Source organism: Bos indicus, chromosome 1 (assembly GCF_029378745.1).
Source record: "Bos indicus isolate NIAB-ARS_2022 breed Sahiwal x Tharparkar chromosome 1, NIAB-ARS_B.indTharparkar_mat_pri_1.0, whole genome shotgun sequence".
NCBI lineage: Eukaryota > Metazoa > Chordata > Mammalia > Artiodactyla > Bovidae > Bos > Bos indicus.
In genome coordinates, this window is record NC_091760.1 from 157,522,524 (window position 1) to 157,545,385 (window position 22,862).

Sequence of the window (22,862 nt, forward strand, 5' to 3'; positions counted from 1 at the left end):
GAGCTGTTTGGCAGAATCATTTTGCCAATTAGCTCTAACTATGGTGAGCCACCTCTGTTGATTCACTAATTTACTGCTTTTATTCTGTTACATACAGGCAAATAAGATTGTCAAGCTTCTCGAAAATTCATTTATTCAACAAACTTACCAAGTTCCTAGTACTGTGCTAAATCCTAGAAATCGAAGTTACCCTTCCCCCTTGGGGTCTCTCACTGTAGTGATCCGACGCTCCTTCTGTGTACTCTCCCTTATGATGCATGCTGAACCGGTTCACCTCACGACAGCATCATTGGAGTCCTCACAAGAGCCTTTTGTTAACAGGCCTCCTAGTGGCAAATAGGGATGTATTAGAGTGAGAAAAGAACAGGAGTTATTCCAGGGACTTTTGGAATATGATCATTGGCTGTTTTGATTTAAACATGAACTCTGGGTACCAAATTACTAAATCTCTCAGGATGAGAATGAAGTCATATACTGGATTTTGAAAATAAAAAATAATCCTTGATGTTTTACAAGTGTTGCAAAACAATATTTGAGGTAAGTGTTGGTAAACAGTGTTCACCCCTTTTTTTTGGTAATACAGATGAGGAAGGGTAACAACAGAATGAGGAGTCAGTCGTTCATGGTTCTGTATTCCTGTTGGCAAAGTTGAAGGTATTACTAGCAGGCACTCTTTGGATTCAAAAAGAAGAGAATTACGTGATGATACGGGACTTCAGTCGCTCTGTAACTACCAGACATCATCAGCATTTCTCAAATAAAATAGTTACTCAGGGACTTCCTGGCGGCTCAGTGGTTAAGATTTAATGCCTCCACTGTAGGGTCACAGGTTCAGTCCCCAGTCAGGGAACTAAGACCCCATGTCCCACGTGGTATGGCCAAGAAATTTTTTAAAATGTTTTTAAGTTATTTATCCTTGTATATTAGAACCTAGAGAATCCTAACTTTGTAATCTATTGTATTCATAAGTAATTTGTAAATTTTAGGAAAATGTGACTTCTGTGAGACACAGGGTGATTTTTAGGATCCCTTGTAAGGTGATTTTAAAGTTGGTTACATGTTATACGATGCACTCATAGGATTGGCATTCCCATAGTGTCATCTAGACCTTACTATGGCTTTATGAGGAAATGCTGATTTTATAGACAAGGAGACTAACGTAACAAAAATGATACAGCGGAGGTTTTGCACCTAAGTGACAGTTGGGATTAAAGACAGATCTTTCTTCTGTGCAGTCTGTATTCTGGAATTCACGAAGTTTAGGGTCAGGATATGAATGATGTAAGCATTCTGTTATAATTAAATGTGTAGTACTTGACAGATGCAGACCGCCCTTATGTATCGATTTATAAAGAAAATGATGTGAAAGTATTTTAAATAAAAATTTAGATCACTCATGTTCCAGAGTTAGTGCCATGGTGTCCATCTTTATGTCAACCACGTGTCACATTTTTATTTCATTAATTTGTTCTTGTGAGTCAAAATTCAAATGGTTTCCTTCCTATCTTCTGCCTACTCGGTTCTTTTTTTCCAGAGATTCCCTGTTTGCTCAGCGGGTGAAGAACCCGCCTGCAGTGCAGGAGACACAGGAGAAGTGGGTTCGATCCCTGGTTTGGGAAGACCCCCTTGAGGAGTAAAACGGCAGACTGCTCCAGTATCCTTGCCTGGAGCATCTCATGGACACGGTAGCCTGGTGGACCACAGTCCAGAGGGTCGGAGAGTCAGACAGCCTGAGTGACCACACACAGGGCAGCCGCGTGTTACTCTGTCCTTGAAAAGTTACTGTTACATTCACATCTGTGTTTTCTCCACTTTGTGTAATCTAAAACATGTCAGACTGTCTGCAGTATGCTTTTTATTTTTCTCCTTATTACTGTCCCAGTTATCTGTTGTTCAGAAACAAATGACTCCAAAGCTTAGTCATTTAAAACAATTATTGTCTCTTGGTTCTGGGGGTTGAGTGGGCTTAGGTGATTTTCTGATGTGATGGCGGGGGGTCAGTCCTGGGGCTCGCGTCACCTCAGCATGTCTGGGAGCTCAGCTCGGGCTGTCGGCCAGAATACCTGCCTATGGCCTGCCTCCTGGTTTGGGTTCCTCAACAGCATGGCGCTGGATTCAAGCATGAATGTCCCCAAGATACCAGGCAGAGGCTGGGTGGCTTTTTATGCCCTACCCCCAGAAGTTCAGAGATCCCATCAGTGATGCTCAAATCACAGGCTTGTACAGATTTGAGGAAGGAGAGCCAGTGTCATGTTTTAACAAGAATATGCTGAAATCTTGTGGCCATCTTGGAAAATACACTGATTTTTTGTACCATTTTATGAAGTATGTCCTCATTTTTCTTGGCTATATCAACATTCCATTGAATGGATCCTGTGAATATTTTTTATCAGTTCTAGGTTCAGATTTGCACAGTAGTTTTATACTTTGGGGTATTAACAGTGCTGCAGTGAATAATATCATAGTCATTTCTTATGTATTCCAAGTATTTTTGTAACAAATTTCTTGAAGTTGATTGCTGTGTCAAAAGTTAGATACTTTTGTAATTCTGATGCATTTTCCCCACTGCCGTCCCCAGCAGTGCACAGAATGCCTGTTCCCCTATTGCAATAGCTCAGGGTACTTTCACGCTTATAGATCTTTGCCGTTCTTACTTGCATTGATCTCTGCATTTTTTAGTGTACATTTTCCCCATAATAGGGATGAGGTCAAGCATCTTTTCATATTTGAGAGTCCATTATGTTTCCATTTCCTGTAAACTATAACTTCATGGTATTTTTATACAGAATCAGTTGTAGTAATCATATGACTGTATCCTGTTCCCTTTATTAGCGATAATACTCTATATCTCTGTATTCATATTTATTTTAGTAACTGGTAATCTATTTTTTAACCATACCATTATTGTTAGACATTTAGTGTTTACATTTTGTTTGCTGTTTTGGGTAATCATCTAATATTGAATATATTCTTGGAAATTTTTCCCCTCTGGACTTATTTCTGTAAGATCAATGTGTAGATGTGGTTACTGAATCAAAGTAATTTAATGATTATGGTATCAAAGGAATTTTGGTCTTTTCATCACTTTTTTCTTCCCTTAGAGATAGATATTCCCAACTTCCTTGGGCCTTGCTTAGCATAGATAATTATATCTGGGTTTATAGGTTTCTGAACTTCTACTCTGGGGTTTGGAGAAGGAAATGGCAACCCACTCCAGTTCTCTTGCCTGGAGAATCCCATGGACGGAGGAGCCTGGTGGGCTACAATCCATGGGGTCGCAAAGAGTCGGACACGACTGAGCGGCTTCACTTTCACCTTAGTCTTCTCTGTCTCTTCTTGCTTTCTTTAGTTTGCCCTTTTCCAGTCTTCTATTATAAAATTCTCAGGTACTAGAACTTTTATTTTAAACTCACTTAGATAGGATTATTGCTAAGCATTAAAGGTCACTTTCAAGGCCAGTATTGTTTTAAAAGTCTGGTAGATTTCTTTCGGGCCTGGGAACTATTAAGTGCTAGATTCTTGAACCAAATGGAGTAGGAACATCACCAAAGAGAAGGAGGGAAGAAGCCTCCTTTGCAAAGTAGCCTGGGCACTGTCCTGCACATTACCTTTGATCTTCTGCCATTTGAAAATGATAGGTCTGGGTGTAGAATTTTCAGCATTCATCTTTCTTAGTGTTCTCTGAGCTCCCTGGATATGTAATCTGATGTCTGACATCATTTGGGGAAGATTCTGTTTTTATTGCCTCACGTATTCTGTTCCTTTTTCTTGCGATGTTCCCATTATGAATGTCATACACCTTTTGTAGTTGTCCCAGAGTTCTTGGACATTTTGTTCTATGTTTTCCAGTCTTAGTTCTCTTTACATTTCAGCTTCGGAGGGTTCTGTTGATAGACCTCAAAGTCTGAGGTTCTTGGCTCAGCTGTGTCCAGTCATCCGAGTAGTCCATCAAAAGTGGAGTGAAGTGAAGTTGCTCAGTCGTGTCCAACTCTTTGCGACCCCATGGACTGTAGCCTCCCAGGCTCCTCCGTCCATGGGATTTTCCAGGCAAGAGAACTGGAGTGGGTTGCCATTTCCTTCTCCAGGGGATCTTCCCGACCCAGGGATTGAACCTGGGTCTCCCATGTTGTAGGCAGACGCTTTATCGTCTGAGCCACCAGGGAAGACCTATAAGTCCATCAGAGGCATTCTTTATTTCTGTTACAGTATTTTTGATCTCTGCACTTTTGGGGGTCCTTCATATCTCCATCTCTCTGCTGACATTGCCCATCTGTTCTCAGCATTATGTCTTCACATTAGGGTTCTTAGCTCATTAATCCTAGTTGTTTCCAATTCCCAGTCTTTTAATTCCAACGTTTCTGCTGCTGATCTGGTTCTGATACTTTTTCTGTCTTTTCAAACTGTTTTTTGCCTTTTAGTATGCCTTGTACTTTTTCTTGCTGTCTGGATATGATACAGTAAGTAAAAGCAACTGCTGTAAGTATGCTTTTACTAGCATGGTAGAGTTGTTGAGCAAATGGTCATTTTTTTTTCTCCCCTGCCTTAGACAAGACAGGATGGCTAGAATGGGCTGGAATTAGAAATTTCCCTTCTCCCAAGTGGAAGGATAGAACTGGCTTAAGTTGGATATTTCTTTCTCCAGGTCCGTTAAAGTGAAGTCACTCAGTTGTGTCCGACTCTTTGCGACCCCATGGACTGTAGCCTGCCAGGCTCGTTCGTCCATGGAATTTTCCAGGCAAGGATACTGCAGTGGGTTGCCATTTCCTTCTCCAGGTCTGTTAAGAGTCTGATAATACTCCCAACAGGTTATGCTCAGATCAGCTAGTTTCTTATGTGGACGGGCTTTGTTAAGAACATGATGATCTCGTCTATTTCAGAATGGTTCCTTTCCCCTCACCTTGCCAGAAGCAGGAGAGGATTTCTCTCTGATATTTACTGTGAGAGCCTAATCTAGTTCCTGGTTGTCAAACCCACAGGAGTGTGGTGCCTCCCTTCCTGCTGGCTTCTCCTGGAGTTTGTCTGTTTACGGTTGCTCTGGGTCTCTTGCTTCTTGTGGGCTTTTTCCAGGTTCAGTGATTGGGGGCGGCTTCTCACTGCGGTGCTGGGCTTCTCACTGCAGTGGCACCTCTAGGTGCAGAGCACAGGCCCGAGACACACAGGCTTAGTTGCTGTGTGGCATATGGGATCTTCCCAGACCAGGGACCAAACCCATGTGCTGAGCATCAGCAGCGTGTTCTCAGCCGCCAGGCCGCCAGGGGATGTCCTGCTGGAGTTGTAACTCAGGCTTGTCGGCAGCTGGCCTCCAGCAGTTTCACCAGGTAGTTCCTGCAGCAGCGCTGGTCTCCTCAGGTGACTCTGCTCAGATGCCATGCTTTTCTGTACCAGCCTGTCTTGTTTCTCCAGTTTGGGGCCAGTAGATTGCCTTGCTAAGGCTGTATATTGTCACCCTGTTTATTTAACTTATATGCAGAGTACATCATGAGAAACGCTGGACTGGAAGAAACACAAGCTGGAATCAAGATTGCTGGGAGAAATACCAATAACCTCAGATATGCAGATGACACCACCTTTATGGCAGAAAGTGAAGAGGAACTAAAAAGCCTCTTGATGAAAGTGAAAGTGGAGAGTGAAAAAGTTGGCTTAAAGCTCAACATTGAGAAAACGAAGATCATGGCATCTGGTCCCATCACTTCATGGGAAATAGATGGGGAAAGAGTGGAAACAGTGTCAGACTTTATTTTTCTGGGCTCCAGAATCACTACAGATGGTGACTGCAGCCGTGAAATTAAAAGACACTTACTCCTTGGAAGGAAAGTTATGACCAACCTAGATAGCATATTCAAAAGCAGAGACATTACTTTGCCAACAAAGGTTCATCTAGTCAAGGCTATGGTTTTTCCAGTGGTCATGTATGGATGTGAGAGTTGGACTGTGAAGAAGGCTGAGCACCGAAGAATTGATGCTTTTGAACTGTGGTGTTGGAGAAGACTCTTGAGAGTCCCTTGGACGGCAAGGAGATCCAACCAGTCCATTCTGAAGGAGATCAGCCCTGGGATTTCTTTGGAAGGAATGATGCTGAAGCTGAAACTCCAGTACTTTGGCCACCTCATGTGAAGAGTTGACTCATTGGAAAAGACTCTGATGCTGGGAGGGATTGGGGGCAGGAGGAGAAGGGGACGACAGAGGATGAGATGGCTGGATGGCATCACTGACTCGATGGACGTGAGTCTGAGTGAACTCCGGGAGTTGGTGATGGACAGGGAGGCCTGTCGTGCTGTGATTCATGGGGTTGCAAAGAGTGGGACACGACTGAGCGACTGATCTGATCTCTGATCTGAGATTGCCTTGTAACCTCACTTTTTCAGATCAAAGAAAAATTACTGATTTTTCAGCTTTTGTAGTTTCTCCTTTGAACTCTTTAGTTCCTGATGTGGGATCTCAGTTCCCTGACCAGGGATCAAACCTGTGCCCCCTGCATTGGGGACATGTAGTCTTAACCACTGGATTGCCACGGAAGTCCCTGCAGGAATTTTTTTTAAAGTACTGTTTAAATTATTCAGCAATGTATCTGTTGTCCGTAAGTTAATTGTCCTTCATAGGGACTTGCCTGGCTGTCCAACAGTTAAGACTCCACACTCCAACTGCAAGAAGTGTAGGTTCCATCCCTGGTTGGGGAACTGAGATCCCGCAGCCATGCGATGCGGCCAAAAAGTGAAAAAAAAAAAAAAGTCTTTCATAGACGTGTATCCAAGCTAAGTTAGTTTGATTACCTTTTCCTTTTGGTGTTTGTTGGGGAGCTTGTCTGACACTGGTTACTAGCTTGTAACAGCCTCTCCCCTTTCCTCCCTTCTCTCATGTCTCTTCCATTTCTTCCCTGCTCCTCTTTGTGTTCTGTGCCTCCATTCTGCCCCCTAGTTTAGTATTTGGGGCGGCATTTTTACACACACCCAGTCTGGTGAGTCCCCTTGGTGTGGTGACCACAGCCTGTCAGCCTTGAGGGTTCAAACACTGGTTGTATCTCAGGTGACCAGGTGTGGTGCACTAGCTTAATACTAACCAAGTTCAAACTCCTGCGACTAACTTGCAAACAGTAGCGTTAGTGTGCTGGTAGGTGTCTAATATGATCCTGTTCAGCTGGACATGTGACTAGCTCAGTCCTGGCTAGTAGATTCCCTTAGAAGAGTAGTGTCCTTTAAGAATAACCATCAGGCTATGATTGTGAAATAAAAAAACACATTGGCTTCTTTTACTGTTTTGTCATTTCTGAAAAAAATTAACATGAATTAGTCTTTTAAAAAGTGTATCTTCCTCCTAGACAGTGTTAGAGAAAAAGTGATGATTAGCGTGTTTTACCTCATTCTGCATGACTTCATGCAGACTCTTCCTTACGTATCATTATGTGCTCCAAGATTATAGTCATTTGGCAGCAATTATCTTCAGATGTTGCATGAATGATTTGTGTTAAGATATGCATAATAAATTTTGTATAATTTTAACCATTCTAAATGGACATTTGGCGTTAGGTCCATTCGCGTTGTTGTACGGGCATCACACCCAACCCTACACATTAAACAGTAACGCCCTATTTCCCACCCCCACCCCTGTCAGTACCATCCTGTTGATGAATGTGACTGCCCTAGGAACCTCACTCATACATGAGAAATTAGATGATAGTGCCCTTTATGACTGGCTCAGTTCACTTAGTATGTGATCAAGGTTCACCCATCTTGTGAAGGTGTCGATTTTTCCTTATTTTTAAAGGGAAAATAATATTCCATATGCCATATTTTGCTTTCTCATCCATCCTTTGATGAACTCTTTGGTCTCTTCCACCTTTTGCCTATTGTGAATTAACACTGCTGTGAATATTGGTGTACAAACACCTTTCACGTCTTTTGAGCATATCCCTGGAAGTAGAATTGCTGGATCATATGGTAACTCTGTGCTTAATATTTTTGAAGAATTTCTATACCATTTTCCACAGTGGCTGCACTGTTTAACATTCCCACTTTGAGTGCATAAGGTTTCAATTTCTCTACCTCTTTGTGAACTCTTTTTTTTTTTTTTTTTTTGCTGTTTTGATAGTAGCTATTCTAATGGGTGTGAAGTGGTATCTTGTAGTATTGATTTGCATTTTTCTAGTAGTGATGTTGAACATCTTTTCATGTGTTTCTTGGCCATTTGTGTGTTTATTTTCCCCCGCTTTGGCCATGCCATGTGGCTTGTGGAATCTTAGTTCCCTGACCTGGGATCCAACCTGGGCCCCAGCAGTGAATGCCCTGAGTTCTAACCACTGGACTGCCAGGAAATTCCTGGCCATTTGTATATCTCTGGAGAAATGTTTATTAAAGTTGTTTGTCCGTTTTTTTAACTGGGTAGTTTGGATTTTTTGTGTGTGTTGCTAAGTTGTAGGAGTTCTATGTATATTCTGGATACCAACCCCTTGAAAATGAGTGTTAGTGGCTCAGTCGTGTCCAACTCTTGGTGACCATGGATTGTAGCCACCAGGCTCCCCTGTCCATGGGATTCTCCAGGCAGAATACTGGAGTGGTTGCCATGCCCTCCTCCAGGTGATTTTCCTGACCCAGGAATCAAACCCAGGTCTTCTGCATCGCAGGCAGATTCTTTACATCTGAGCCACCAGGGAAGCCCCAGTCCCTTATCAGTCTCTTATCAGATGTTTAAGAACGAGCTCAGTATGATGAGTGTTAGATCATCTCATAGAGTGGGTTCACCTTGGGGAGCGCTGCTGTCTTCTGGCTGCGCTGGGTCTGTGCTGTGCCTTGCGGGCTTAGTTGCCCCAGAGCGTATGGAGTCCTGCTTCCCTGAACAGGGTCCAGCTCGTGTCCCTGCGTTGGGAGGCGGAGTCTTAACCCCTGGACCACCAGGGAAGCCCTGCCATGTGTTAATATACGATCTAGATGGTAAACTCTTTACCTTGCCGTTCTTCTGGAGTGCTTTCTGTTCGAGTTTAATTGCTGTGTGTGCTTTCCTCTTTGTCCCAGTCTATTTTGATCCCTTCTTAAGTTCTTCCTTGGCTTAGTTGAACTGTAACTCTTGTGTGAATGCTTTGTCTCATCTTTGCTCTAAAATCTAATGCTCTGTAATCTAATCTCCTATATACACATGCAGTTTTAATGGAAAATAAAAATGGCCTCAGCTTTTATTTTTTCTGTTGTTGGCTTTAAACCATCCATACATTCCTGTGTGTGTGCAATTTTATCATCTGAAGTCAGTGTTCATCTGTCTGATAAAATTCATTCTATTATGACCCTAGTGGCCACTGATTCCCTTTTTCTCAGCAAACCAGTGTCTGGCTTCACAGGTAACTTTGATACCTCGTTCTTGGTCAGTTTTTGCCATCTTTCTCCCTGAAGTTTGATCCAGATCCATCAGACTCAACCGTTGACTTACTTGGCTCTAAAACCTTTAGGGCTTCCCCTGCACATCACTTCCAAACAACCTTAAACTTGGATTTTATGATCCCAAGTCCCTGATTTACATCTGAGATCCTGAACAAAGCCCTTCCCGTCTCTAACTACTATAGCCTTTTAGTTTTAATAGGGCATCAAATCCACCACTTTAGTGAAAGTTTTATTTAAGGGAGGACATTTACATATGTATGTATGTATTTCTATTGATATTTAAAAAGCATTTATATAATGTTGCTTTTTGACAATTAAGAGGTCATTTTGTCAATTTTAAATTTAATTCCTTCTTAGTACTTGCCAAGCCGTCAGTGCCTTTCATTCATACATTATTTTTAAATTAATTTACTTATTTTAATTGGAAGAATTACTTTACAGTATTGTGGTTTTGGCCATACCTTGACATGAATCTGCCACGGGCACAGGTGCACGTGTCCCCCGTCCTGAACCCCCCACCACCTCCCTCCCATCCCATCCCTCTAGGCCATCCAGTGCACCAGCTTTGAGTGTGCCGTTCCATGCATTGAACTTGGACTTGCCATCTCTTTCACATATGGTGATGTACATGTGTCAGTGCCATTCTCTCAAATCATTCCGCCCTCTCCCTCTCCCACCGAGTCCTAAAGTCGGTGCTGTGTATCTGTGTCTCTTTTGCTGTCTCACATACAGGGTTATGGTTACCGTCTTTCTAAATTCCATATATATGCGTTAGTATACTGTATTGGTGTTTTTCATTCTGACTTACTTCACTCTGTATAATGGGCCCCAGTTTCATCCACCTCATTAGAACTGACTCAAATGTATTCTTTTTAATGGCTGAGTAATACTCCATTGTGTATATGTACCACAGCTTTTTTATCCATTCATCTGCCAATGGACATCTAGGTTGCTTCCATGTCCTGGCTATTATAAACAGTGCTGCGATGAACACTGGGGTACACGTGTCTCTTTCAATTCTGGTTTCCTCCATGTGTATGCTCAGCAGTGGGATTGCTGGGTCATATGGCAGTTCTATTTCCAGTTTTTAAAGGAATCTCCACACTGTTCTCCATAGTGGCTGTACTAGTTTGCATTCCCACCAACAGTGTAAGAGGTTCCCTTTTCTCCACACCCTCTCCAGCATTTATTGCTTGTAGACTTTTTGATGGCAGCCATTCTGACTGGTGTGAGATGGAACCTCATTGTGGTTTTGATTTGCATTTCTCTGATAATGAGTGATGTTAAGCATCTTTTCATGTGTGTGCTAGCCATTAATACTTCACACCTAAAAGGTGTGTTTTCCCTACCCTCTTTGCTCCCATACCATCTTTAGAGAGTCCATGAGATGTTACAGTAACAACTAAGAGTGTTTTCGTGGCTCTGCCACATGTTGGCAGAATTATTTCCAGAACAGTTACTCAGCATCTCCACCAGAGCGTGAGTCCTTGCTGTGCTCTTGTTTTAGTTTCATTTTTCAGTTTTGCTTAGTTAAGGGATAAAATTTAACTGTTTTTGCTCTGAGAATTATTTTGTTGATTACTAGTGATACTGATTTTTTTCTATGTTATATGGCTTTTGTGAATTTTGTTACACATTTATCTTTGATGTATACGTTTTCTTAAGATTTACATGAGGTTTCTACATATTAAAAATCAAGCTCATAGCATCCACTGTAGAAATTTTTCTACATGTGTTTGCCCCTGTGTTTTGAATGTGTGACACGTTTTAATTACAAACCTAAAGACCTTAATTTTTATATAATCAAATCTGATAGATCTAAGGATTTTGGGTCAGTTCTAATAAAGTAATTTCTTTTCTGTCAGTTTGGTAAAACAGTAAGTTGAGGATTGGGGCAATAACTGGTTCTGTGCTTTTTCTCTTTTGGCCTCTGTTTAGTCGTGTGGACTCACTGTAGTTTGAATTCTTTCTTACTCGTTGTTAACGTTTGGTTAGTGCTGCGATGGGGACGGTCTTCCCTCACCCAGCGTATTGCAGTGTCCCCTTCTTGCTTATTATTTATCGGGGTCTTACACATTACACGCTTTGGGGTTTTGCAGATTTAAGATTCACAGTTTCCGCTGCTCTCAGCTGACCCCAGGCTCTGTCACTCGGTAATCTGTAGTGTGGCGGAGACTGCAGTGTCGCCTGCCGCCAAGCTTGCCACAGGAACTGATCGTGTCAGCTCAGAGGGGCCCGTTAGACAGGCGGGCACCCGCATCTCAGCGCAGCTTTGTTTTCCTCTGTCGTCGCGTACACAGTAACTCTCGAAGTGATAAAAGCTGTTTCTTTGTGAAATACGGGCCCGAAAAGAAACCCAACTGCTAGTGCTGGTGATGGAAGTGAAGAGAAAACTGAAGAGGTCTAAGAAAGTGATGGTTCTTAGTGAGAAAATAGATGTTTTGGATAAATTAAAGTGGTTTTGCAGATTCAGGTAAGTTGGTGGTTGGTTAATGTTGCTACAGGATTGATGTAAGTAGTTTATGTTTTGAGTGCTAGAATTTATTTTTACAACTTTAAAAATGACTAGTAATGTCCTTTTCGAAGCACTGAGGATTTGAAGATATCATCTATACTGGGTTGACTAAAGTTAAATCCTTCGTTAGTCCTTGAAAACTTGAGGATTTGGGGAAATCTTGATGGTCATGCAGTATATAATGTTTATAATACTGGGCTATTTTAGTCCCGTATTTCTGCTCTTGTGGCACCACAGCACTTTTAAATAGTTCTCACGTTTGTGACTGTACTCACATCGTTCCACTGGCCTCTAATATTGGTCTTTCTCTCCTCCCCCCAAATCACGCTCTTTTTAACATACCGTGTTAACAATATGGTGTTACTAAGTTAAAAAGATCTTGTTGGTAGTTTGAGGTTGTGTTGGTTACATGATAACTTGAGAGAGGCCTTTTAAAATACCTATTTTTTCCTATTTGGAAACTGTAATTAGTCAAAATAGTCCAGAATAATTGTACATATCTGTTATGAAATTCAGCAAGCTTTTTGAGTATTTATATGAACTGAGATTTATATTAGATACTGGGTATGGACAAGAATAAAGATCGTTTCTTAAGGAACTCTCAGTCTAGGAGAAAAAAAGATCCTGTACATCAGTAATTATAGAAAGTATGAAACGTGTCCGCACAGGGAGCTCTGGGAGCACAAAGACCGGGCCTCCTGGAAGGGTGTGATAGAGGAAGGCCTCCCAGAGAGGTGCGGAGTGAGCTGATGACCTTGTTCTTTGCTCATTTGATACGGTCAAGTCTTCTCCCAGCATACCACTGAAAATCTGGTCGTTGCTTGTGTATTGTAAGGCAATTACCTTGATCTTTTCCAGCCAATTTAAAGAACTTACTATCTGCTTTATTTTAGCTGGTGTCTTTGGATTTTCATTTCAGTCTTCTTGCTTCTTCCAAATAATGTCTCTCTAATAATTTGTTACTTATTTATTATAAGAATATCTGAAGTGATATTATGTAATTGTGATCTTGACTTTCATATCTGGCTTCTAAATTCAGAGAGATTGCCTAAGAGCTTTGAGTAAAATGCTGGTTTCAGGCTTAAGGATGAAATTGACACTTGATCTGTTTTAAGGAAGAATTCTGTGTGTATATTAGGAATATTGACTCAGATGCCCTTTTTATAGTTTATTTAAATAACATATTGATTTTTCTTTTTTATCCTATTGGTGTAATAGCTTTGTATTTCTGAAAGAAACTCCTTGGTCATGGGGTTGTTACTCTTTTAATGTATTAGCTGAAATTTGTTTTTCCTGTGTTTTGTCATTTTGTACATGCATTTATAAAAAAAGATTGGTAGCCTTTTGTGATATCTTTAACTGGTTGGAGAATCAGATTATATTTCCTTTAAGGCAGCATAATTCATAATTCTTTACCTGAGCCTAGGGTTGATTTATGAAAGTGTAAATGAATCTGTTTGTTATCACTGTACTTTGTGGTTATGGAACAGAGACAACAAAAGTCTGAATGCAAATTATAACCCAGTTTTTTCAAGTTGCATCAAACTGTCCTTGAGAAAGGGATTGTATTTTGTGATCCATTCCTTACCTTTTATCCCTTTCATTTAAAAAGGAGTACTTAGTTTTTTTAAGTTTTTAAAACTGATTCTGCATGAGAACTTTTCATCTCTGTGAAAAAGTGACATAGTGCTTTTTTGGTATCCTTCATTGTACATACAGAATTTTTTAAAATATTATTGCTGATTTTGTATGGTAAAAGTAGTTTTCACTGGCGTATATTTTAAATATGACTAGCCACTTGTGAGAATTCACAGAACTATTAATAGAATTTAGCTGAAAATAGACATTTCTATTACGATGGTTGCAAAATTGAGAAGATTATAGTTGTTGATACTAAAGCCATCACAGCAGTCAGTTGACCTAATAAAAATAGCATGAAAAATGTATGTAATGTTTAATATATGCGATGTAAATCAAATTAGACTTATTCAGCATAGTGATATTAACTAGTAAATCTCTTAGATTGACATCACTAGATAAAATGCTACAATTTACAGGAATGAATAATCTCTTACATGGGAGGACAGAGTATTTGAAAACTTTATAACTTCAATCTATGCCAGTTTCAGAGAAGGAATGGAATGCACCTTGAGCTAAAAGGAAAAGGAAGAAGCACACCGACTGGTGTGAATGATGGAGCAGCGGGGTTTAGTTACCGTGGTCGTGAAGGAGGGGGACTGTGGGTGCTCCTGTGGCCCCCACGCTGGGGAGCGGCTGGGTGTCGTCTTGTTGGCCTCTCATGCCGCTGACTACTCCTGAAAGGCGAGGGTTAGGGTTAGCCGTACCTTGAGGTACAGTTCAGTTGTTCACAACTTACCTCTTACAAATCAGTTTCTTGTTTTTCATAAATATACATGTGGTCTTTCCTGATGCTTATTTCTAGAGCTGGGAGAATCTTGTTTATAAAAGACATTTTACTTCATATTATTCTCAGAAAATAAGTGATACAGTAATTATTTGTGAGATATATCAGCCATCTTTTTAAGAGCAAAAATATCATTGTAAAATGTTACTTTCTTATTAAAATCTGAGAAAAGAACAGATGAAAAAGTACAAATCCAAAACTCCATAAAGTGAAGGATGAAAGCTAGGAGTTGGTGCTGAATGTCTGTTAATAACTTAAGTCTAGGTTGAGGTAATTACAGAAATTAAAGTCTCATAATGCTTTGATGGGATAATACAAGAAATACACTGATTTAGTGATGATGAGCTGACACTGAACTCCCAGGGCGTGCCAGGAGCCCCGAGGGAGCGGAGGAGGTTGGGGGCTGCTGTCAGCGCAGATGCAGTTACGGGCCTGCTCATCCACCACCCCCCATTGTTTCAGCAATATCAACAGTGTATTTCTTAAATCATTTTACAATTTAAAGGTTTTAAATTCACAGTTTGTAAAAACAGCTTAAGAGCTGTATTAAAGTTATTTAATATTATACTTTTTAAGAATGTAAGAGGCACTTTCAATCTGTGATTTTATTACAAAGGTTTTATATGCAAGCATTTATGAATCTAGCTTTGAAGCATGGATCTTGCTGGTGTTTTCTATAAAATTAAAATATTAGGAGAACAATGATAAACTTACTGCAGACATTTTCTTCTTTCAGCTGCTTTTCTAACTCAAACGGTATGTCTTGATGACACGACAGTAAAATTTGAAATATGGGATACGGCTGGCCAAGAGCGGTACCACAGCCTGGCGCCCATGTACTACAGAGGCGCCCAGGCCGCCATAGTCGTGTACGACATCACGAACGAGGTGAGTAGAGGTGCATTCTGCACTGAAACTTGTTTGAATCTCCGTTTTCTAGTATTCAGAATTTCAGTTACAGAAGAGATTTTTTTAAAGCTTTGTTAGCCAAGTATGACATTTCTGCCAAAGCAGAAATAGAAATAGCTTTTATGAAATAGAAAAGCTGATTTTAAAAAACATGAAAGTGTCTCAGTAATACAATAGTCCTAAGAATCTTTCCAAGAGTCACATTGGACAGTCTTTAAAGCCTCATCTCACAAAGACGCTCCTTATTCTTTGAGCCTGTGCCAAATAGCTGTTTCTTTGTTCCCAGGAGTCCTTTGCCAGAGCCAAAAACTGGGTTAAAGAGCTTCAGAGGCAAGCCAGTCCTAACATTGTAATAGCTTTATCAGGAAACAAGGCCGATCTGGCAAATAAAAGAGCTGTCGACTTTCAGGTATGCTGAATTTAACTTGTGGGTGCATATTTTTCTTCTGTGTCCACACTTGAATTTTAAAACTATACAAATGATAGAAAATTTTAGACAAATGGTATGTGGTATGCTTTGTAATTAGACATGTGGTATAGTATGTAATTAAATCTCATGGTAATAAGATCTCAGACTCACAGACTGACCTAAAGAATGAACTTAATGGTTACGGGGCAGTAGGGGAGGAATAGTGAGTTGGGGATGGACAGGTACACACTGCTGTGTCTAAAAATGGATAACCAACAAGGACGTACTGTGTGGCATACACTGCTCGATGTAACAACTTAAATGGGAAAAGAATCTGAAAAAGAACGGATACATGTATATCCATGTAGCTGAATCACTTTGCTGTCTACCTGAAACTAACACAGCATTTTTAATCAACTATATTCCAGTATAAAATTTTTTTAAAAAGAAAATTCACATATATCCAAGAATCTTCACACATATGTGTAAAGAAACTCATAATAAAGAATTTTAAAATATCTTTATTTAATTGTAATATATAAGCTGATTCAAAGATTTTTGTTGACCTAAACAGTTACAAAAGAAGTAATTTGTTCACAAACAGTATGGAAGTATATAAAGGAAAAAATGATTGCCTCCTACCCTAATCCCTCCAACCCTCATATACACTTCAGTATCCTTCCTAACTTTTAAAAAACTTACCTATATATATATCAGCACACATAATGCATGCCCACATAGTCACATGCACCGGTGTAGTTGTTCTTAAGAGGGTCTTCAAAAATAAAAGTTTTTTAAAAATCCAGTTTGCATGTTTTCTAATATATCTAATTAAGAATGTTCCTTGCTGCAAAAGTCATTTAAAATAAAGCAGCTGTCTCTAGTTAGACGTTTTTAGAATCTCCCATCCTCTCGCTCTTTAGCTTCTCTACCAGAGAAGTGTGGTCACTAAGTGCATATATGATCAGTGATGGGATAATTTTCTTATTTGGTGTTGGAGTGATTCACATGGGAGAAAGAGCACTGGTTCTTGCTCCGTTAGGTAGTGACTGAGCGTGCGCACGTGTGGCTTCCCTTAATTCTGTAACAACCCTGTGAGGTATGGTGTCATCTGCTGCTCTTTCTGAGATCGTCACCTCCTCAGCACAGAGGTGCAGGCAGAGCAGTCACATTAGAGTCAGAAGTGGCCCTGTCACATAGCATTTCAAAGGAGCTTCATTGTATTTTTTTTATCAAATTGGAAAGATGACTGATGGTTCTTCACAACAGCTATGAGGCTCAAAAACAGTAACACAAGTAAACGGTAAAGCATGGCACTGTGAAGTAGTAACAAGATTTTCAAAGATGACTCATGACACACTCAAAATAGTGCTTGTGGAAGTCATCCAGGATTAAAGAAATACAGGGTACCATTTAGCGGTGGAAGTCAGTGTTCAATATTGGGTTTCCCTTTGTCTTCATTGCATATAATGAGCATAAGTAAAATGAAATTGCCATAGAGATCAAAGAGAGTTTTACGGTATTTAGAACAGAATGGCCTCCCCTTTCTCCCAGAGAAGGAAATGGCAACCCGCTCCAGTGTTCTTGCTTGCAAAGTCCCATGGACGGAGGAGCCTGGCGGGCTACAGTCCAGGGGGTGGCAAAGAGTCAAACGCCGCTCAGTGACGACACTACCACCTCCCTCAGACTCGTCATCTGAGAGCAGGTTTCATGGGAGACCAGATGAAGCAGGCTGGGATGGTGGGAGAAGTTAAGGCAGGAAAAGGAAATTATAACTGCAGTACCCTCACCTTTGTTTCAGCTATAAGTAATTGCTTATTATACAGTTGTACTAAGGAAGCCTGTTGTTTTATTTTTTTATTTTTATTTTTTTTCTGTTTTTTTAAATAACAAAAATAAGGGAGGTATAGCAATAGTATGTGTAAAAGTATCTCATTTATCTCATTTTTTGTTACGCAAACAGGAGGCACAGTCCTATGCGGATGATAACAGTTTATTATTTATGGAGACATCAGCTAAAACATCAATGAATGTAAATGAAATATTCATGGCAATAGGTAAGATTAGCTTTTTTTGCACACAGTAAATATAGTTAAAACAAGTTATACTGGGGGCATATTTGGTTTGACAGTCTTTTTGTAAAAAAAAAAAAAAAAAAAATTCTTTTTTTTTTTTTTTTTATGATTATACTACTATGCTAGATTTATTCCATGAAGCATTACTTTGTTAGGCATATTGTTAAATTTGAAAACTTATTACCATTAGGTTACAGTGCTTTCAGTTTAGTTAAGGTTCTTCTAGGTAAGTTGAAAGCCTGAACTTTGAGCAGGTAGATTTTCTGAAGATTTCACTGAAAATTTTGGACAAATACATTTTTGTATTAGGTTATATTATAACTTTTATATAAAAGAGGGATAAGCTCAGTAGTGTTTTCAGTGCAACATACAGTCTTAATGAGCTTTTTCTCACTGATCATTAACTCCTCTCTCCTTTGCCCTAAACAGAGCATTGTTTTTATTTTTCAAGTTCTTTTTAAATCATTGATTACTGACAGGTATAACACTGATAAGTACATTGTACATTGTACATACAGATTGACAAATTGTTTTAATGCAAATTCTTTAACAGAGAACATTTCAAAGCTTTGAGGCACAGAGGCCAGGAAGGAGAGCAGAACAGCGCCCACGGTCTCTGTCGCCTCCGTGGCGTCACTTCCGTGGCGTCTGGCCCCGCAGTGCGCCCTTGGCTTTCCTCTGAGAGCTGTCAGTAATGATATGCGCTCTTGTGCAGTTGTTGACTATAGGTGATGAAGTTTAGTGGGAATAAGGAAGCTTCCCTTATTTGTAACAACAATTAAAATATTTTTATTGACCCTTGCCTTCTGGTGTGGGGCTTCCCTGGTAGCTCAGCTGGTAAAGAATCTGCCTGCTGTGCAGGAGACCCAGGCTCGATCCCTGGGTCAGGAAGATCCTCTGGAGAAGGGAATGACAACCCACTCCAGCCTTCTTGCCTGGAGAGAATCCCATGGACAGAGGAGCCTGGAGGGCTGCAGTCGTGGGGTCACAGAGAGTCGCATACAACTGGGTAACCGACACCACCCCGCCTGCTGGTGGTTTGAAGGCACAAGCTCTCTGGGAGGGGCGCCCACAGTCTGCTGCTGAGCACGCATGCCATCCTACGGCAGCTCTGTACACAGCAGTGATTATCGCCTGGGGTGTCTACATCCTGGATCCCTAATTTTCTCTGGTATTGAAGTCATAAATTAACCAGTTAACAGCTGATTGAGAGGCTAAAGAAAACCCAGTGAGAGCCACTGTGCTGTCACACTCTCTTCCTAGATGAGGGAGTTTAATGGTGGCTTCATTTAGTAAAACCTTGCCTATTTGCTATGTAAAATATTTTCCTGAGAAACTCAGGGTTGCAGGTTGTTAGGGAAATACTAGCATAGTTAAGAGGGATTATGTGACAGTATATCCTTTTTTCTTTTTTAATAAATGGAACAAATCACACCCAAAACCACATCTGAAAAGTTAATAACAGGAAATTAAGAGATGATGTGCCCCTCCAATCAGGCTGAACTTTAAACCTTTCTTTCTGATGCTATTAAAACTCCACCAGATGGGCTTTATTTAATTTGTACCTTTTATTCAGGCTTGCTAATAAGGTTATTTTTTTTTTCAGTCAGAAAGTAGTCTGTGTATTAGAGCTTTTGTTTACATTTCTGAAATTATAATTTTTTTCCCTTGAAAGAAACTCCCAAGTGTAAATTGAATTGTGATCTCTCCATTTGTCCCTTAAATAAATCACACAATGAACTCATATTTGCGCTTTTGATGACTTGAGGCCTGGCGTGCTGGGATTCATGGGGTCGCAAAGAGTCGGACACGACTGAGTGACTGATCTGACTTACCAAGTAGAGTACACTTGTTTAGTGGGAGAGTCTACAATAAATTTATCATCTGCTTTTAATGTGATAAGGTCTTCAGTGGCTTTTTTCATTATACATCTTTCTTAACTTGATTCAGGATTTTTACCTTCTTACAATCCTAATCGATTCAGGGTCATATTGGTGAGCTGCAGCACTCAATAAGATAGGAGACTACTTCTTTTGAGACTCCCCAAAGATATGTTTTAGATTATCTTAACACAATAAAAATTAACCAGTATAAGTTAAAGTTTCCTCATTCCAGCTTATGTCTTTCAGCCCCTTATTCACTTAGATCTAATTACAAAAAGCCCTTGCTGCGGCTGCTAAGTCGCTTCAGTCGTGTCGACTCCATGTGACCCCATAGACGGCAGCCCACCAGGCTCCCCCGTCCCTGGGATTCTCCAGGCAAGAACACTGGAGTGGGTTGCCATTTCCTTCTCCAATGCGTGAAAGTGAAGTCTCAGTCATGTCCGACTCTTCGTGACCCCATGGACTGCAGCCTTCCAGGCTCCTCCATCCATGGGATTTTCCAGGCCAAGTACTGGAGTAGGGTGCCATTGCCTTCTCTGAAAAGCCCTTGCAGAAGTATGCTGAAGGGAGAAATGATCATTCAGTCTAAAACAACTTGTTGCTAATTATGATGAAGTTTGTAACATCAGCCTCCCCTTTGTCCTTGCGGGGCTTTGTTTGTAAATACATTGACTGGAAATGCAACCTTTTGCTAACCATCCACCCTGCCACTCCTGGAGCCATTGCTAGAGAAGTGGCCCACGGGATTCTAAAGATGGTTAGTGCTGTTGTGAAATGTTACAACAAAGGGTGAAAGGCCCAGGACACACCTAGGCATTTACATTTCCAAGTAGAGCCTGTTTGGCTTTTGTGTGACCCAAGCCATGGCTCAGGCTGAGCTGGATTCTTGCCAAGGTGGGCCATCCCTGAGGCGACAGGAACGGTCAGTGCTCTTAGAGGTGCTTCATAAATCCCAGCATGCGAGGATCCTTGAGACCCAAGCCGACTGCTTCTGGCAGGTAGTTTTCTCCTCAGTGGGACCCACACTGCGGAGAATTAGCAAAGCTGACGCTACATGTAACTGCAGTTGTGGGGTTTGTCCAAATGTGGCCAGCCATGCTTTTCTGGCTCAACATTGGAAAATGGTTTTTTGAGATAGTACCTTCAGAATCAAGTCCATTTATATCAGGCAGAGCTATTGATGAATCAGATTAGGATTCTTTATCAGCCACAAGATAAAATAAGCCAGAGGATAACCGTTGGAAGGTAGAAGGTATATAAGCGAGGAAGAAAATAGGAGACTCAGTCTCTTATGATTTAGGGTAATAATTTGCTCAGTAGCGGACACATTCTACTGAGCGGACAGTGTTTTCTGTCGTGACTTGTTCTGGAAAGTGTGTGGCTGTCCAGAGAGTGCCGACGGGCGGAGCTGAGCTTGTCTGTTTTGGGTTTTGGCTGCCTTATGCGGCTTGTGGGATCTTAGTTCTGCAGCCAGGAATCAAATCCGTGCCCCTGCATTGGGAGCTCGGAATCTTAACCACTGGACCCCCAAGGAAGTCCTGGAGCTGAGCTTCTTGGTTATGAACATGGTGGCTGCTATTATCTTTGTAACTTCAGATTTCCTTTAAATAACAGGAGTACTAGTGATTACGAGGAGAAGGAAATGGCAACTCACTCCAGAGTTCTTGCCTGGAGAATCCCAGGGACAGGGGAGCCTGGTGGGCTGCCGTCCATGGGGTCGCACAGAGTCGGACACAACTGAAGCGACTTAGCAGCAGCAGCAATTATGAAATACAGTATAACCTTTTCTAGTATTGTGAAATGAATCTATATAAACAGTTAAATACAGCTATTCTGATTGTGTTTGATAATTTATCCCTCAGCTAAAAAGTTGCCAAAGAATGAACCACAGAATCCAGGAGCAAATTCTACCAGAGGAAGAGGAGTAGACCTCACCGAGCCCACACAGCCCACCAGGAGTCAGTGCTGTAGTAACTAACCCTCCAGCGTAAACTCCCGAATGTTCTTCTGCTTCCTAATTGTTAATAAGAGTGGAATTGGAGCATTTAACCAGCCCAGTATGACTTCCAAAAAGAAGAGACTTAACAATAGTCAAGTTTCTAATACAGAATTATTTTCAGTGTTTTGACCCTAATCTTTAGTGGCATGCGTGCGGCCCTCTGAACGTGTCTCGGCAGTGGTGGCGGGGAGCCGTGTGCACGGCTGTCTCCTTGGGAAGTTAGCGGGGCTCACTGCTCTTCTCCAGGGATGTAGACAAATGACTCTGAGCCCACAGTGAACCAGCCAGTTCTGTGAAAAAAATTTGGAACTTACTCATTTGGGCTTTTCAGAAAAAACTTCTGCTCTGGAAGGAGGTTCTAAAGATATTTATGCTTAGCTGCCATACCCAGGCAACCTGTAATTCCTCTTAGTGTCCTTATTTAAAGTATACATTCCACATTTTAACAAATTCGCCACAAGGAAACAGTCCCACGACTTCAGTGGGAAAAGATGAACGTTAGTGGCATCTAAATTACAGCTGATCCTGTTGTTTTTAAAATGGAATAAAGTGCATCTTAAAGGATAGTGTTCCCTTCAAATATGTGAGTTCTTCAGCAAAAAGGAAACAAACCAGGTGTCTGTGATTTCTGTGTAATCACTGCTGGCCATCACATAGGTCTTGTTTGGGTGTAGGGAGGGGCCTTTGTGCCCTTTGGACATAAGTATAGTCAGTGCACTAACAATTATGTACATTCAAGCTTGATTATTTTAAATCCGCTCTTCAGCTGCGCTGTAAATAGGGTTCTGCATTGTAGTCTCCATGTATGTTTATTACTTTTCGGTAATATTTAAGAGTTGCTTAAAAGTATACAAAATGTACAGTTACTAAAACAGCTAATTTTTTCCTTTTCTCCCCCTTTGAAAGGAAGGGGCTTCAATTGTTCCTACCTGGCTAGAACCATTATAAAAAATGTACCAGTAATTTGTAACATAAGTATTGGATATGTTAGTAGCAATCTTGCAGCCTTGTTTTCCAAAGTTCATTTTATTTTGATCAGTATATTGCACTAACTGTTTTAGGCATTTTCATTATATGAAATCTACCCTGTGTCAGAGATGATTTAATCTATTTAAGTGTTGAACTGCTAGCGGAACTTGTACACTTACAGTAATTCAGAATTAGTAAGGAGAACAGTTCACCAGTGTTTAGTTTTATATTGAGGTGCTCAGGTTGGAATAAAGTGGTATTAAAAAGCAAGTACTGGTTCTTCTCTTTTTTCACATGAACATATACAAATGGC

At 40.8% G+C, this 22,862-nt stretch overlaps 1 protein-coding gene across 2 annotated transcripts in view; it reads left to right on the forward strand.

Moving 5' to 3' along the window:
• Positions 1-22,819, forward strand: part of RAB5A (RAB5A, member RAS oncogene family) — a 33,481-nt gene extending 10,662 nt beyond the window's left edge. For both annotated transcript variants that reach the window (XM_019964699.2, XM_019964706.2), the window contains exons 3-6: positions 15,042-15,193; positions 15,501-15,623; positions 17,587-17,680; positions 21,444-22,819. In XM_019964699.2, coding sequence (XP_019820258.1) covers positions 15,042-15,193; positions 15,501-15,623; positions 17,587-17,680; positions 21,444-21,559 — 485 coding nt within the window. In that variant the 3' untranslated portion in view covers positions 21,560-22,819. The remainder of the gene's footprint in view (positions 1-15,041; positions 15,194-15,500; positions 15,624-17,586; positions 17,681-21,443) is intronic.
• The last annotated feature ends 43 nt before the right edge of the window (positions 22,820-22,862 follow it).